Source organism: Lepisma saccharinum, chromosome 30 (genome assembly GCF_977018435.1).
Source record: "Lepisma saccharinum chromosome 30, izLepSacc3.1, whole genome shotgun sequence".
Lineage (NCBI taxonomy): Eukaryota > Metazoa > Arthropoda > Insecta > Zygentoma > Lepismatidae > Lepisma > Lepisma saccharinum.
In genome coordinates, this window is record NC_139258.1 from 1,664,195 (window position 1) to 1,682,205 (window position 18,011).

At 36.8% G+C, this 18,011-nt stretch overlaps 1 protein-coding gene across 1 annotated transcript in view; it reads left to right on the forward strand.

Annotated features, from left to right (window-relative positions):
• The window catches only part of Gp210 (nucleoporin 210), a 147,091-nt gene that overhangs the window by 57,359 nt on the left and 71,721 nt on the right, over positions 1-18,011 (forward strand). The window contains exons 15-18 of the mRNA XM_083115600.1: positions 455-592; positions 1,853-1,954; positions 6,833-6,916; positions 13,001-13,170. Of these exons, the coding sequence (XP_082971726.1) occupies positions 455-592; positions 1,853-1,954; positions 6,833-6,916; positions 13,001-13,170 (494 nt within the window). The remainder of the gene's footprint in view (positions 1-454; positions 593-1,852; positions 1,955-6,832; positions 6,917-13,000; positions 13,171-18,011) is intronic.

Below are 18,011 nucleotides of genomic sequence, written 5' to 3' on the forward strand. Positions count from 1 at the left end.
CTTGGTATTGGCCATAATATGCATATCATAAAATTATCAGATCTATAAATATCTTACATTTTAGTGCAATACTGTGCCATTTTGTTATAATTTTTATGGATATAATTTCCATTCCCTACTTACTTTTGAAGTAAATGTCTAAATATGAAGCCTCTTTTGCATTGTAGTCATCTGGTAACATACATTTATTGAGGAGGTGAATGAACCATTCACGTTCTTGAAGGACTACTTGGAGTTTTATATCAGTTTGCCAGAATATAGGTTGCCTCTCATGTACACGTGAGAACATTTTTCTTCGATAAACACTTTTAGTGCTCATTTTTGCATCGGTGAATTTCTAGAGAGAATAGGAACATGTAGGGAACTGTGGCACACTTGCATCAGATGTTAACCATGTGGTGTGTATTGTTACGCAACTCGGATTTTACTTTGCTTCCTTTTTTTGTTGTTTCAGTGGCCACCGTTTTCGGTGGTAGGTGAAGATGGAAAACTAAGGACTCCAGACATAAAATACACGCTGACTATAATTTTTGTGAATGACACCGTAATTTCACCAAATAAAACCATTTTGTACAATCATCCCAGCAACAAGGTAAGTTACATATTAATTATATGTATAACTGTAAAATATCCAGTGTTCAGCATTAGAAGTAAATAATGTAATTCTTTCTAATGGTCCACACAAAAGTGGCAGAAGAGCAATGTAAAGTAGCATAAATATGAAATGCCATAGCACACATTGCTTCTCACTACAAAAACTACGGCTGAGCCGATACCGATGTATCTGTATTGGCCGATAACACTGGTATCGGTATCGGAAAGTATCTGTTGGAATTTATTAACAGATACTGGTCGATACTTTTCTGGGATTTAGTCTTTCACCGCAAAATTGTTGAGACACACTTTTGCAGACTCTAAATATCCTGTAAATTATGCAAAATTCGAATTTTTCCTCTATTTTGCACAGGTTTTCTGTGAAAAAACTGAATTTTTTGATAACGTAACGTGTAATTTAATGGTGTCGTGGTAATGTCGTCACCTTCTAATCAAGAAAAGTCTGGTTGGATACCTGTGCAGGCACATTTCACAGTGATTCGGATTCCACTTTAAAATGTAGGTCCAATCTCAATTAGCAAAACAACAATTTAGTTCAAACAAACAATATTCTCACGTAATTCTTGAATATTTTAAAGCAAAAATCTTGGTAAATTAATGCATATAATGAAAGTGAAATACTTTAACATTAATATTATTCAATGTTTTGAACAACTTTTAATTATTACAATTTTCAAGCATCGGTATCGGCATCAGAATTGGTGAGAGTATCGGCATCAGAATTGGTGAGAGTATCAGCATCAGAATCGGTGAGAGTGTCGGCATCAGAATCGGTGAGTGTGTCGGCATCAGAATCGGTGAGAGTATTGGCATTGGTGAGAGTATCGGCATCGATATCGGTTCAAAGTGGTTTCGGCTTAGCCCTAATTAATACAAAAGAAACTATTAGAAAAGTCATAAGTAAAATACATTTTAGTGTTTTTAAGTTGAACTGCCACTACTTTTAGGGGACCAATTTAAAACAAAACGCAGGAAAATGTAAAATTTGGGAAACTTATGCAGTGCATTTCTCTGTTGGGACAAATGTGGAACAATGTAAAATCGTGGTTTGTTAATAATATGCTGGAATTCTAATAGACTGTGGAAAATGCTTATTAATGAAAAAATCCAGCCATAATGGTTGTAGTTCGTGATAGAAAAAGTAGATTGTAATTTTCTTGCATTTTCTTTTTTTCTTGTTTGTATTATGAAGAAGTATTTTTGAAACTTAATACATATATGTTACTTTTTGTTGAAGCTGTATCTGGAAGTGAGCCAAGGATCTGGGCACTACGAGTTTGTTTTGAGCTCCAATGAAATAGCTGACATTCACTATGTGGAGAGCTCAAGGATGATTGAGGTAAGTCTAGTTGAAAATTAATACATTCAAAAATAGGGGAAAGTAAATACAGTTTTTACGTGTGTATAATGCGCACCCTGGTTTTGGTGGGGGAAAATGACAAACAATTATGTCTCTTATATAATGCTCATTACAATCCAGGTTCAAGAAATGGCTTTCTTATTTGTGGGTAGTAAAGCTGTTGCTATGTGGACCAAGAGGAGAATATCCTCTTGTGTATACAATGAGTCACCAACCCAAGCCACCTCCCCCCTCTCCCTCCACTGTGTTTAGCATCCCAAAGCTTTCACTCTTTAACCACCTTATTTATTTTGTAATAGTAGAATGCAATATCAAATATTATGTTATGGATTTACAGTGCTCAGGAAGTTATTTTGTATTATTTCTCACCCAACAAATACTGCTGATACGTATCTGATGTGATGGGAGGTGCATGCTCAAATTCCGCCAGAACGGCACTGCTTTCCTTAGTGTCACAGAACATTACATTACAAAGTGAAAAATCGTGGGAAATTGCCTTTTAAACTTTCATACGTGGTATTGCTTATTCCTTCTTTACTTTTTCGAAAAAACTTCAAACAAAATATATAATGTATATTTCTGAATCCAAGATGGTGTTTTGCCGTAATTTCGTTCCCAGAAGTATGGGTTCGTCTTGCTTTCGTGGCATATGATGTGGAGTGTTTTTTTTTTTTTTCATCATCAATTGTTGTAAAACTACATAGATTCCACTTTTAATCTTCGTTGTAAAGTGTGATGTACCGAAGTTTTGAAAATAGTTTTTCTGTAATCCCTTGTTGAAAAATGGGGGTTCGTCTTGGATTTGAAATCATCTTGCATTCAGAGATATACAGTATTTTTTCCGTGATTAATGTAACATTTATATGTACGAGGCACATTCAGGGCCCTGAAACTAGCAGTTAGCAGTGCAAGATTTCTTCCATTAAGGCATTTACACACTCCCATATCATATTATTTGACCAGCAATACATTTTAATTATTATTTTCTTTTTCCTTTAATTTTCTTTCATCGAAAGAACCATGAAAATCAGACCATTCCTTCATTTTGCGATGAGCTTATTTCAACCGCATTTCCATTAGTATTACCATCTCAAATGGAATGCTGTTGCCATATTCAGAAACTGCAGAATGTAAGCTTTGCAACAATATGTAGCATGATAGGATTCCGTAAAGATGAGAAATCGGTGATAGTGTCACAAAATCATTGAATGACCCCTGTATGGTTCCATTTTGGCTGTCCGAATTATTCTGTGCATAATACACACAGCTTTGGGGGCAAAAATTTTGGAAAAAAACTACGCATTATACATGAGTTAATATGGTACTTCAGGTTGCTCAAGACATCCAATTTGCTTTTTCTTTTTTAAATTTTTGTTGTTGCAAAGTTAAATTGTTGTTGTAAAGTCATGCTACAGTCCTTTGTGTTTTATTTTATGGCTGAATTGATTCCACATTGAACCGATATTTGATTTGTTACAGTTTTCAAGCATCTGTATTCATGAAATTGGGAATTTGCACTATGGGTATCTGTTCATAATGGCATCAGCTGAACCCTGATCAAAATAAGTGTTGCTATGCATCTGGAAAACAGGGAATTGTCAGGGAAATGTGAGGAAATTTTGCATATTGTCTATTATTTATGTGCATTTTGGAGTCTGCAAGAGAAAAAGTTGCAAAATGAACAAGCAGCTCACTTTCACTTCTGGATTCGGTTCTTGTGATTCCACTCCCAAAGATTCAGTTCAGAAACTTGTTTCTATCGTTCTTATGATTCTCAGTCTTGTGCAAAATTATGGTTCCTTTGAATTTCTGTAATAAATTTTCACTTTTATAATATTAGATATTAGAAATAATATCAAAGTAAAACTTGCAGTCCAGATATCTGATTGACAATATGATCATAATTATCGGAAAGGTTGGTGAAGATGAGTTATCGTCTATTATTTTATAGATCTTAGTCTTGTTGGCATTTTCTATAGAATTCCTATATGCAACAAAGATTTCTCCAGATGCTGTGTACTTATAAATGTAAGCAAAGAAACAGCATTTTCTACGATGCTATAATCCACCAGAAAATGAAAAATTGTCCATGGTTTATGAACTTTTTTTATTGTTTTTATATTGTGGAGATATTTTATGGTGAAATAATGTACCTCTGTTACCTTAGTCTGAAGGCTAGGTGCACGTGATTGTAGCACCCAATACATTTAATGCAGATTATAATTTTACACTTTACTCTTCGAATTTTCATATGTTCTTGTATGTGTAGAATGAAATTTGCTAAAAAGAAAGTTGTGAAAGTAAATATTCATAATAATTAACTGATTATATAATTAATTAAAAAACACGAGGTTCAAAAGCAAGGGTCATGATGGCAGACATGTCTGAAAAAATTTCATTTTTGGACTGGAAATCCTGGAAATGTCAGGGAATTTGATAATCAAAAAATCGTAGCAACCCTAAAAATGTAATGATTAATAATACTACTATTAATACATAGAAAATTAACATATGTTTTTGTAGTAGTTTAAAATTAAAACAGTTGTCCTGTAAATTACTAATGAATATGTTCATTATAAAACATCACTGGCCTTCCTGATGGTGTAGTGGTATCATCGTCACCTTGTAACCAAGATGTGCCAAATTGTACCTGGTGGAGGCAGATTGCACAGTGGTTCAGGTAAAGGTAAAGTTCCCCATGCTTATAGCACCTTGCCATGAAGGCTCATTTAGGGGATTTGGGGGTAGGACCCCCACACATTACGATGTTGGCCATTTTGGAGGTGATGTGATCAGCACCACAGCCAATTTATAAAGGGGCAAGGTCTGAAAAATTCCGACCTTAACCTTTAAACAGCCAATGGGTCATATATGACCCATAGCAAGTATAGGCAAAAACAGCCAATGGGTCATACATGACCCATGGTGCCGATTACAACATTCACGTGCTTTTAGGACCTTCATACTTGTATGTGATGTTGTAAATGCTGACAGATGTTAAGATAATACTTTGAACTGTCATGTGGAAGAAAACCCACCCACCCTCCCCCTTTCTCTAATATGCAAATTAGCTATTTTTACCCAAAATGCAGGATTGTACATATTGTGTCATATTTCAGCCTGTATGAGAACTAGAGACTTGAAACAAGTTTCACTTTGTTGCAAAAGGTCTACTCTTTGAAAACAATGCAAAAGTTTGCGCCCTTTTTCCAAAATAACTGGAGAAGATATTTTTTTTTCATTGAAATTTGGGGACTTGGCCCCTTCCAACCCCGTTTTTCTCACTTGGGCTTTCTGAATTGTACACTGTCGCGTGCTCCGATGTTTTTGCTTTCAAACAAAAGTTATCCGAAGTAGATTCCTCAAATAGTCGCAGAGATATAACGTTTTTCTGAAATAAGTGTAAAGATTTAGAAATCGTGCGCAAAGGCCACGGCGAGAGAGGGATTACTTTTCAAAACTGGCTTGGCTGTTTAAAGGTTAAATCACCCACCTCAGGAATCGAACCTGGGTCTCCCATGTAGCAGTCAGGCACCCTACCGTCTAGACCACCCTGGTTCTACAGTGGTTCAGATTACAATTTATAAACTGTGGATCCAGTCTTGATTAGCCTATCTGTACATAAAGTGGACTTAAGCAATAATTCAATTCAGTTCTAAAACAGCAAGATGTTTCTAAATGTTTTAAAAGTTTTAGGACCTACTTTGAATAATCTATTCTAGGCAACTGTTCATTATTCCACATAGCAGTTTGCCCGACCCTGTGGCCGAGTGGTTAGCACATTGCGCTGCGATGCCAAGGGTCCCGGGTTCGAATCCCGGTCGGGCTTGGTTGTTTGTGAATGTCCATTCATCAATTTCATCATTTCATCACTCATCCCCATCTTCGCAAATTAGCCAAGAGGCACAAAACGCGAAGTAAAATAAACTAAATCAAACTAAACACATAGCAGTTTGAAACATGATTTTGTTTTCCAGCTTCCTCAGGCATGTACTGGAAGCCTGAGAAGGCTGGCAGAAAGGAAGCAAAATCAACTGTGTTTCAAACTTCTACGTGGAATGATTAGTAAGTTGTTTAGAACAGATTATCTTATTCCACCTTCCTGCCAAACTCGTATATTTAGATATAATATGATTATTTTTAGCACAAAATATTTTACACATTTTTATGACCTAAAAATCCATTCATATTTAGTGCTCGTGCGACTTACTCACGTTGAATAAGTTAGTATACAATAAATGTAGATACTTAAAGGTACTTACGTTAGTGAGTATTGATTTTAACGAAACTACGTTTCAGGGTTCCACTGATCCCTTCATCAGGTTACCAAACTAGGCCAGTGTAACTACACCTTAGCTGCGTCAGATATGACAAGGACTTAGGAATTTATAGTGGGTGGAAAGGAATAAAAAGGAACATTTAGTCATCTGACCCCATGTTCATAAAACTGCCATGTTCCCAACTGTAAAACACTGATCTAAAAAATCATTTGAGCACAAGGCTTTACACACAAACACGTTAAAAGACTGATCTATAAGGCCGTGTGAACACAGGGCTTGACACACAAACACGTTAAAAGCCCCACTTAGATGCGCACGTCGGAGAGTTGTGGCGTGGTCCCTCGTAGAATGGCGGAAGTCCTTCGGTTGATGTCCCCGCCCCCTACCTTTCCTCTTCTGTATTCGGTGAGCTACGTCATATCAAGTTCGAATTCTTTAATCTCTTGGGCCGTGCTATATGCATGCCGTACTAGTAATGTTTAAGTTCCTGAATGGTTATAAAATATAATTTTTTTAGCATGCTCTCTGCATTGATGTAAACTTTCGGCAAAGACAATATATTCTCCAACTTTTTCAGGTCATTCCTAAAACAGATGGGATACTAAAGTTAGCACTCGTGGATTTGTGTCTAGTGTCAAGACCTGCAGTAGCTGAAATACAGGTAACTTGTATTATTATTAATGTTTTTTGTTTTTTTTTTGTTTTAAAATGCTTAGGATTTTTTTTTCTTCCTTCATTTATTTTGTAATTTATGCACTAATTTGGAGGGATTCATGTTTTGGAGAAAGAATGATGTAACAAATTAATATGCTTAAATTAAGTGCTCACTTATCTGTGAAACTGGTTCCTATGAAGTTCTGTTAATTTCATTAGCCACTGCTGAAATCCTCTTGGGAACTTGTAGTGTTGTATATGTGAAGTATCGCGTTTCCCTGTTGCAAATTAGATATTCTTTTTTCTGATTAATTTCGAAGGCTCACTCAGGGTGTCTACCAGTCTAGAAATCCTAAAAAAGTCTGAGAATTTACTTTTTTCTGCAAAGTGCGAGGGAATTTACTTTCTGGAAAAGTCATGGAAATGTGAGGGAATTTACTTTCTGGAAAAGTCACGGAAATGTGATGGAATTTACTTTCTGGAAAAGTCATGGAAATGTTGGGGAATTTACTTTTTCTGGAAAAGTCAGGGAATTTACCTTTTCTGGAAAGTCACGGAAATGTCAGGGAATTTACTTTTTCTGGAAAGTCACGGAAATGTCAGGGAATTAACTTTTTCTGGAAAAGACAGGGAAATTATTTTTTTCTGGAAATGTCAGGGAAATTACTTTTTTCTCGAAATGTCAGGGAATTTACTTTTTTCTGGAAATGTCAGGGAATTTACTTTTTCTGGAAATGTCAGGGAATTTACTTTTTCTGGAAAAGTCAGGGAAATTACTTTTTCTGGAAAAGTCAGGGAAATTTCTTGTTTTTCTGGAAAAATCGAAATTTTTGTAGTAGTGCACTAAAAATAGGCTTTTAAACAAAGGAGAAAGGAGAAGCAAGAACTATGAAACTTGTTGTAGACAGACTATAATGTAGAAAATGTGGTCATGTTTTGAACTATGTTAATCTAGAGCTTTACTACAATAAGTAGTAGTTATTGGAAGTTACCACTTCAGGGTGTCGACCAGTCAAGAAATCAGTAAATTATGCTTGTCAAGAATTTTTGCTATTTTTTACTGTACAGTGAATTTACATTGCGAGAGACCTATACTGGGATTTGATAGAATTGAATATTTGGAAATCTAAAATTGTATCGAGTTGTTGTTAAGATTTGTCCACTTAGCTTCCATAACCCTTAACCACAGTCGTGAACATTTTGGGCACTAACACAGTCGTGCTGTCCACAGGACCTCTATGAGAAAAGGAATATAAATATATGAAGATATATTTTAAATGATGTGAATTTAATCATGTCTTATGCTTTGTTATTCACTGAACACAATTACGTAGTTTTGAGAGCGAAACATTATTTTTTAACTTCCCTCAAAAAAAATATTTTGTTTATATTGTGAGTTTAAGCAAAACAAATACACCAATCCAAAATATCTCTTAACGGATGGGACCGATTAATCGGTACTCTATCGGTATCAGCCAATATAGGCATATCGGTTTATCGGTAAAATTACCGATTATTATACCGATCCGATATATCGATAAATATCTGATAGTTTAGTGCAAAATTCTGCCATTTTGTTGTAATTTTTATGGATAATCTCCATGCCATACGTTTTTAAAAAGTAAATGTCTAAATATGCAATTTCTCCTGCACTGCAGTCACTTTGAAACACACATTTTTTAAAGAAGGTCAATGAACCTTTCAGGTTCTTCCAGGTAAAGGTAAAGGTAAAGTGTTCCCCTGTGCTTAGCACCACGCCATGAAGGCGTATAGGGGGTGTGGGGGTAACGCCCCACACTTTCTTGATCCGGTCGTGAGTGGGGGTGATGTGATCAGCATCACGCCCCTGACCACCTTTACCCCACAGGGTTTCCCCCAGGTACCCATGTTATTCGACGCTGGGTGGGCGCCGGGACCGCTTCCATCGTTAGAAAAGTTCCCGGATTTGAACCGGCCGGGGATCAAACCCGGAACCTTTAGCATGGTAGTCAGACGCATTACCGACTGAGCCACCACGGCCACATTGGTTCTTCCAGGACCATTTCTAATTTTATATCTGATCGGTAGAATATCGGTTATCGGTACCTGTAAATTTTATATCGGTACTTTATCGGTATCGGCCAAAATTTCATATCGTCCCATCCCTAGTATTTACACACAGCTGATCAACGTGAATTTAGTCCTTAGTTACTGTTTGACATTCATTCTTCAAAACCACGGGTCCCTCTATTCAGTATATGCCACAAATAAAAAATCTGCAATTCTCTTCGTCTATTGATCGTAATAAATCATCGGTGATTTTAACCCTCAAACGCAATCGTGACGTCCGCGGAACCGCAGTATATAAATAGAACACCGCAGAAGCAGATAATGCAACCTTTCCCTTCACGCTTTCACAGCACACTGAAGTTGAGGAAGGTAGCGAAAGAGAGGTAGCCTCAAGGTCAAAACTACTGTCGGGGTAACAAGCAAAAGGAACACTCCAGTCCGTGGGATGTCACAACTGTAGTTGAGGGTTAACCTTTTGAGTCCCAAGGCCATTTTCACAAGTAAGCCTCACGGTCCCGAGCCGATTTTGAGCAAAATGCAGAGTTTCAATTAAATGAGTGTAGATCGGAGACTAATTGCCCTAGAGAGATGAGTGATATACCGTTGTATGCGGAATGAACCAGAGATTCAGACTATATGAAATTTATGCAAATTCGGCGTATATATATGGAGGGGGAAAGGGGGGAAATCCCCTGAAAATACTTTTTTTTTTAAAAAAATGGGGTTTCGCCCCCCTCCCGCCCCCTTGAAAAAAGTACATGACAGTGTCGACATGCACATGAAAATGATCGCTGACATGTAAGGAACACAAAAATATTTGCATTATTATCATATGACCAATGTAACTTGAGTTGTACATCCCAAAAGGAATGGTCGGCACGCCACTGATTCAAGCTTCAAAATGCAGCGGTACCTTGAAATGACTTTAGCTCAGAGACTATTTGCCCTGGAGATATGAACTATATACTGTTGTACGCAGAATGAATCACAGATTCAAACGATATATAATTTATGCACATTCGGCGTATATATGGAGGGGGAAAGGGGGGAAATCCCCTGAAAATACTTTTCTTAAAAAAATGGCGTCCCCCCCCCGAAACAAATGTCAAAATGCACAAAATGCAAAATTTATGCAGATTTGGCGTATATATGGAGGGGGAAGGGAGAAAACCCCCAAAAATTATTTTAAAAAATTGTTGAAATGTTTGAAATTTATATTTTTCCTTGAAAAGAGACGCAAAAGAGAAGTCTCTTCTCCCGCCTTTTCACCTCCATTTTCATGAAGAAAAAAAAAGGTGCAAGAAACATTTCTGTTAAATACATGTGTTAGGAACAATATAAAAAATATCGAAATTCTAGCCAAAAATAGAAAAGTTATAAAGTAAAAACTACGACCTTGACACAGCGTCTCGATTGAGACGCTTGGGACCGTGAGGGTTACTTTTAGGTATCTCGATCGAGACGCTTGTGGATCCAAAAGGTTAAGAATAAGAATTACATTCTTGTGTGTGTGGAGTTTTGTAAAAATATTAAAGTAATAGGCCATTCCCCATCCAGGATGAAGTCTGAAGGATTAATTTTTGCGTGCATTAATAATCAAAGCAAGTCTAAATCTCTTCTTAAAGTATACCTTCAATTTCCATCTTAACCGGCCATGTAGGAGGGGATTTTATTGAGTAAAAGAATATATTTTCTTAATTGCCAGCTATACCTAAGTAGGGGGTGATTAACCTTTACTCGTATTTTGGTCGATATATCGACCATGCAGCTGATTACAAAATTCCTGTTTTTTTATTATCTTGATACTTTTCTTTTAGGTCAGAAACACTTACAGTGGGTTAAACGGAGCTTTGGCACGTAATGTGGATGCATGCCCTCTCCTCCCTCCCCCGACTCCAAAGTTACGTATGGAAGCTGGCGCGAATTTTAAATTCTTACACTTATTTGACAAAAAAGGTTATAACTCGTAGACTATTTGACCAATATACTTCGGGTAACTTTTGTTTTGCAGCTAAAACATCAGAGCATGCAACTGTACAGAAATCAAAATGCCAAAGCCAATCAGAGGGGTTGGGTGGGCCGCAGCCCCCAACTTTCAATGAAAAAATCATAAAAATGGGGAGTTTTCACCTCTTCCCCCGCTATTTTGGGAAGGGGAGGTAAACGTTAGCCTTATTTTCAAAGAATGGTCCTTTCTCAACCAAATGTAAGTCATTTCATGTTCCTGGGTGCATTACATTATCGAATATGTGAAAGAACTCCCCATTTTTATGATTTTTTTGGCGTTTCGTTTCCTGCATGGTGGCATGCCCTGATGTTTTTGCTGCAAAACAAAAGTTACCCGAAGTAGATTGGTCAAATAGTCCAAGACATTTTTGTCAAATAAGTGTCCGAATTTAAAATTCGCGCCAAAGGCCTCGGTGAAACCAGGGTTACTTTTTGACACCGCCCTCGGCAGAGTAAAGGTTAAATACATGTTAAGAAAAAGTGAGAAAAATAAGGGTCAAGAATTTTGGATTTGTTATTTTGGTAGACACCCTGCACTTCCTTGTTGGGTAGTAGGTAATTGGTAGATAGTTATTAGGAGTAATACATATAGTACTTAATTGTTCCATAATTGTTATAATTTTTGTTTTTTTTTTAATAAAAAAGAATTATTTATCAGTAGAGGCACATATTTTTGGTAAATAAAAAAGCAAAATTTCGGTACAAAAACAGAGTCGCTTTTGGATTCAAAAGCGGTAAATAAAATAAAATTTTGGTGTTATAGAGGTGAATAATCACATCAAAAGTGCTATATAAGATGACATTTTGGTTTTAAAATTGTGAATATAATCCTAAATTTGATTTAAAAACTGCACTTATTACACAAAATAAACTTATCCCTTCTAATAGCACATTTATGTAGTTACCAGAGTATTAAGTTGATTCCTGTTCCTGTGTAAAGGGGTCTATTTTTGCTTCTCAAATATTTGCAGCAGAATTAACTACTTTTCCGAGAATTGCATAAATCACAGGATACTTCAGACTTCAGAAAGTGTCACGTCGGTATATAAACGGTAAATTTCGTGTTTAAGAGTCAATTTCGCATTTTGCAGTTCATTTCGCATTATTTCGTGACAAAACAGGGTAGAAAAATGCACCTCAGACCTTTCAGAAACATGAAAATGAACATTACAGCATGTTATTTCAAATTTCGTGTTTTCGTCAAAAACTAAATTTGCATGTCTCTAGTCATTAATCAATATATGGTATCACATAAGAGCTCACCACTAATGCTTGCTTGCTTCTCTTTCCCTACCCAACAACCAATTTCTGTTGGGTTTTCATTCTCTTTGTTAATTTTACATGTGAAGTTAATATTCTAAAGCTTGGTTAAGTGATATTCTAAGTGTGGTGTTTAGCTAAAGTATTGTGATGATCTTCCACACCTGTTCATGTACTAATTGCCCTAATGATTTAGTCTGGAAAATTTCTGTTCTTTGTCTGGAAATTTTGTTTTTACGAAATTGTAGACGCCCTGTCACTGCCTTCATTCACTAGTTTTTTTTTTTCCAATTTATTTCGAAGGCTCACTTCCTTCATTCACTTAGGGTACAGCATCTGGGACGACTTTGTTCCCAGCTGACGGTAGTCAAGGAAACACAAAACATGACACACTACCATCTCAGTTCCTGGCACCATACCCTTAGTGAATGACTGCAGTGAGCCTTCAAAATTAATTGGAAAAAAAAAAGAAGTGTTCAATTCGCAACATGGAAACACAATAGTTTTTCTTGTATGTACACATTGCTTGCATTGTAGAATTATTTACCCTGTAGTTTATGGTTATTACAAGCATAAGAAAACAGTTTTTCATTGTCACGTTTCAGAACACACGCTCCCTTCATCAGACATTTGTTTTCATTTTGACTAAAGATACAGTTATAACAATGGTTAGCAATTTTTTAAACAAAAAGAATCCGTTATATAATGGATGTCTGTCCACTGTTGATCTAATTCATGTGGGAAGTACGTTCATGTATTTCCTTGGTTTTTGCAGGTTATTGGTGTGGGCAGCATTCATGTTGATGTCCCAGACAAGGTGGAACGTGGACGGTCCATAGAAGCCATTTTGCATATTTACGACAGCAATGGTAACGTGTTGTCCATACCTGACTTGAGCTTGTTGGATCTGAGGCCTATATTGGAATCAAACATATTGAGTGTGAAGTAAGTTGAGCAGTATTTCTAAAGAAAATCTTGTAGTATTTAAAATAGTGGACATAAAATTGGTTCAAAGTTTCCACTTTTCATGCTAAGTTTTCCTGTATCTTCCATAAATTTCATTGGACCACCACATCTGAACCGACAACTATGAAACTGAGTAATCCTTCACTTGATAACGCCAGTAAGCAGGAGTGCCCTTTAAGTGTAAGATAGCACTTTCGCCTGTGCATGTAAACAGGGCCATATCAAGGGTTGTGGAGGCCCTAAAATGTTTTGTGGGGGCCCCATATTTTTTTATTATTTTTTACTATGAGCTTTATGAGGGTCTCTATTTATATTTTGAGCCTAACAATGAAAAAACAGGAATTTGGCATTGAAAACTGCTTTATTGTTTTTCGAAGTATTCTCCTTTATGGTCAATACACTTTTGCATTCGTTCGAACCATTTGTCAAAGCAGTTTTTCCAATCTTCTTGAGACACCTTGAGACGCATCAACGGCATCTTCCGCCGACGAAAATCGTTGTCCACGCAATTTATTCTAGACATTCGGGAACGAGAAGAAGCCATTGGGTGCCAAATCAGGACTGTACGGCAGATGACCCATCAATTCGATTTTTTGACCGTTCATAAAGTCGGTTGTTAGACGAGATGTGTGACAGCTGGCATTGTCTTGATGAAGGATGATCCGACGGCGTTTGTTTGTTTTCCGTATTTGACCGAAGACCTCTGGCAAACAAATTGTTGTGTACCATTCAGAGTTGACCATTCTACGTTCCTCTAAAGGCACTGTTGCCACATGACCAGTTTTCCCGAAAAAACATGCATCCATTTGTTTCGATGTGCTTCGAGCGCGAACAACTTTTGTTCGATTGGGTTCATCTTGAAACACCCACACAGTCGACTGCTGTTTACGTTCCCACTCATATGCACATATCCACGATTCATCACCTGTTACAATCTTATATACGTCTTTGAAGCACCACGATTGTATTTATTGAGCATTTGTTTGCACCAATGGACGCGAGCGTCTTTTTGAGTTTTTGTCAAATTGTGTGGGATCCAACGAGAACATACCTTTCTCACAGGTAAATGATCACGTAATATTTTATATATGCTGGTGGAACTAATAATGCCTATGGTTGCCTCAATCTCACAGTATGTCACATGACAATCTTGCAGTATTAGGTTTTGCACAGCATCAATGTTTTCTTGAACAACAACTGATTTTGGACGACCTTCGCGAATCTCATCGGTGAGCGAATGGCGGCCACGATTAAATTCGTTACACCAGCGTTTCACAGTGGCAAAGGATGGGGCTTCATCGCCAAATGTGGAAGTAAGTTGATCGATGCACTCTTGTCTTGATAATCCACGTCAAAAATCGTAAAAAATCATCGCAGGAAAATGTTCACGAGTTAATTCCATTTTATTGTTGTCGCGCAATCTCCAAGGCAACATAAACAACACAATTGAAGCTATTGACAAAACATTTGAAGTACGTTATGGTCAATAATGCCAGACGATTCCGTGCAAACGTCAAATCGCGCCTAACTTCAATCAGTGTTGCCAAGGCTCAAAATATAAATAGTGACCCTCGTATTAGCTCAATATGTTAACCACCAATTTTCAGCAGTTGAAATGGTAGACCTGATTTTAGAATCAGTAGTCATTCACAATCGAACATATCGCAGATAGGTTTGCAGAGAGAATAGCACAGTAAAATAAAGTTACAGGACGAAAGTTGTAGCGCTATAGCAGCAGTAAAATTCTGCGTCAACAGTATATTATGAAGAGTGAACACCGTAACTACAATATGTAGTAAATACTAAGGGGGTTCAGACGGAAACAGAGAACTGAGCAGTAGACTGTACTTACGTGCATAATTTATTATAAATTATATTATTTACAATTAAGAGTAGATATGCACTTCATATGCACAGTCCATCTACAGGACAATTACCGACAGGTTCATTGTGGAAATTGTAGTAACTACACTTTCTTCAAGAAAATTCCAAAGGGCTTAACACTTATAGTAGACACACTTTTCTTACCTTTTTTGCCGAAAATTCATCGAGAATTGATTGTTTGAATAAGTGTGCCTTATTTTCACACCACAGCCAGATCAATCTATGGTATAAAGTATAGTGAGCTTCAGATATCTACAAACAGATCGACTGAGAGCTGTGCTACAATTGGATCCAGAAGAGTGTACGACAATATTGAAGTTTGTTATTATTTTTAAAATACAACTTCTTATGTAATTTTTCACAAGCATAGCCGGCTGGTTAAAATATTTTTTTGGTGCAGGCCCTTCACAGCTTCCTTTTGGTGGGGGCCCTGGGGCAATTGCCCCAGTTGCCCATAGGTTAATCTGGCCCTGCATGTAAAGTGTATAAATGGGTGGAAAGATTTAAAGACTAAAGACGAAATGTCAGTGATGAACATAGGAGTGGGAGGTCAGTTTGCTTGGCAACTGAGGCAGTGAAACAGCAGATCGACAAGCAAATCAGTTAATTTAGTACACTGTCCACTGACTTAAACAATTGTTTCCGTACTGAACCTTCATTCTGCTGTAGATTTCAGAAGGTTTCACTCTCTCGGACCTCAAAAAACTACACCTCGATGTTACAGTGCAAGTCAACAGTGGGGAACCATGTTGTTTGAGCTACTGTGCAAGTGCATACTGCTCGATCGCCACAACATCTTTGTGCCATGCTGCTAAGTAACCATTTTTGAGTCCTGAAATACAAATTTACGTTGTGCATAAATCTCAATGAAGTTTAGAATAAAATTCCTGTTATTTAATGAGTTCCCCTCGTACATTTTTCAATTTGCTTACCTGATATTAAAAGTGATAAATTTTAGTTATTATCATATTATTTTTAGTGCAAATATTATAAAATAGACTAAATTTGAAGACTTCAACATCAACCATTTAGCTTATAGTTATGGTTTTAACATGGAAATTCACAAATTTAGCAAATTTCACACACATTACAATACAAAAAAAATAATTTCTATTGGAACCCACCCATTGCCGTCCCATTATGAAAAGCTGTACACAAATAGTCAATTAATGTGTTCAAAACATAATTTTTTTAAAAAATAAATTAAAAGGGGTGTTTTTGATATTTTTTAAAAAAACTTTTTTCTAGTTTTTGGAAAATTACAAAATTCAAACAGCACAGTCGTGTGGCATTTCAAATTAAAGCTCATCAACAGCAGAAGAGAATGACACCAATTTGAGCCCTCTAGGTCAAATAGTTTTTGATCTACAGCTATTTAAAGATTTCAAAATGCCGTAAAATTGTGTGATTTTTGCTTTTTTGAAAGTCAAAAATCTGAAATTTGGCAATTTTTTTCCTCTTGATAGACGCAATGAATAAACAAAAATTCTTAAAAATCTGAATTATAAAGGTTCAGAAATATTATTTTATTGGTTGATTTGACATGGAATGACCCCTCAGTAAGCAGCCTTTGTTATTTTATACTGGAATTATACAAGTATTGGTATCGGTATCTGTAGGAATCAGTTAGGGTATTGACAAATATCAGCTCAGCCCTAATAAATATCTTATAATTTAGTGCAAAACTCTTAGCATTTTGTTACAATTTTTTATGGATAATCTCCATATCTTGCATTTTAGAAAAGTGAATATGCAACTTCTTTTTTCATTGCAGTCACCTGGAAACACACATTTATTAATGAGGTCAATGAACCTTTCTGGTTCTTCAAGGACCATTTCTAATTTTATATCTGTATCAGCCAAAATTTCATATCTGCTCATCCCTAATTGCTTTATTTTAAATTGTAATGGAAATGTGTAGTGTAACATTTGTGGCTTTGAAACTTTCAAAGAAATGTCTAGGAGAGAAGCATGTTTACTTCTGTACAGAGTGAATCAACTATAATTAATTTAAACTGGCTGAATGCATTAAGTGTTCAATTCTAGATTTTGCCACCAAAATTCCCAGGTGTTCTTTGCGAGTGTCCCTTCATCATTTTAATCTGATCATCAATCAGTCTTATTGTTTCAATTAGCCAAAAGTGGGAGAAGGGAGGCATGAAACAACAAAAACGGATGCAAATAAATGACATAAAACTCGCACACAAACCAATGAACAAAATAGCCAGTGCCCTAAGCAAACACGAGATCATTCCTTTCCCCACTAGACAACCCAGGTGTATATGATGCCCAGTGTGAATGCAACACACACTACATTGGCAGATCCATCAGATCTGTCAACGATAGTATACAACAGCACTTAGCGGACACAAAAAAATCCCAACCCACTACCGGACTAGCAAAGCACCTCAAGTTCAATAAACACAGGATCCAAAAAGTTTCAGTTAGGCACTCATCACACCCTAATTGACACCAAAATCAAAGAGATGCATGCAATTATGCACTTTCTGCATGAGCTGAATATCGACAGCGGTCAGCCTCATCATGTTTGGCTCCCGCTATTACAACAGCTCAAACCCATCACGCGCAGCAGATGAAATGGCTACACCAGCACCCTTAGCGGTAGTCGAGGAAACAACAACAGCATCCGGAAGTCAACCTAACAGTAAATTAAGGTACTCACGTTTTCCGCGAAACTGTTTTACATTATTTTCTATTAATTTCGGTATCCACTGCCACCATCCTCGTTGGAATTCGTTGTGTTGTTGCTTGGCACATTTCTGTTTTTTTCCTAAATCGCCACTAGGTGTACTGCTGTCACCTGTATGTCTGCGTATATGTCGTCTGCTGTTCACCGGTGTTAATTGCTGCAATAACGGAAGCCAGGCGTGGTGTGCCTAACCACTATCTATGTTCATTTCATGGTTGTAGTGCAT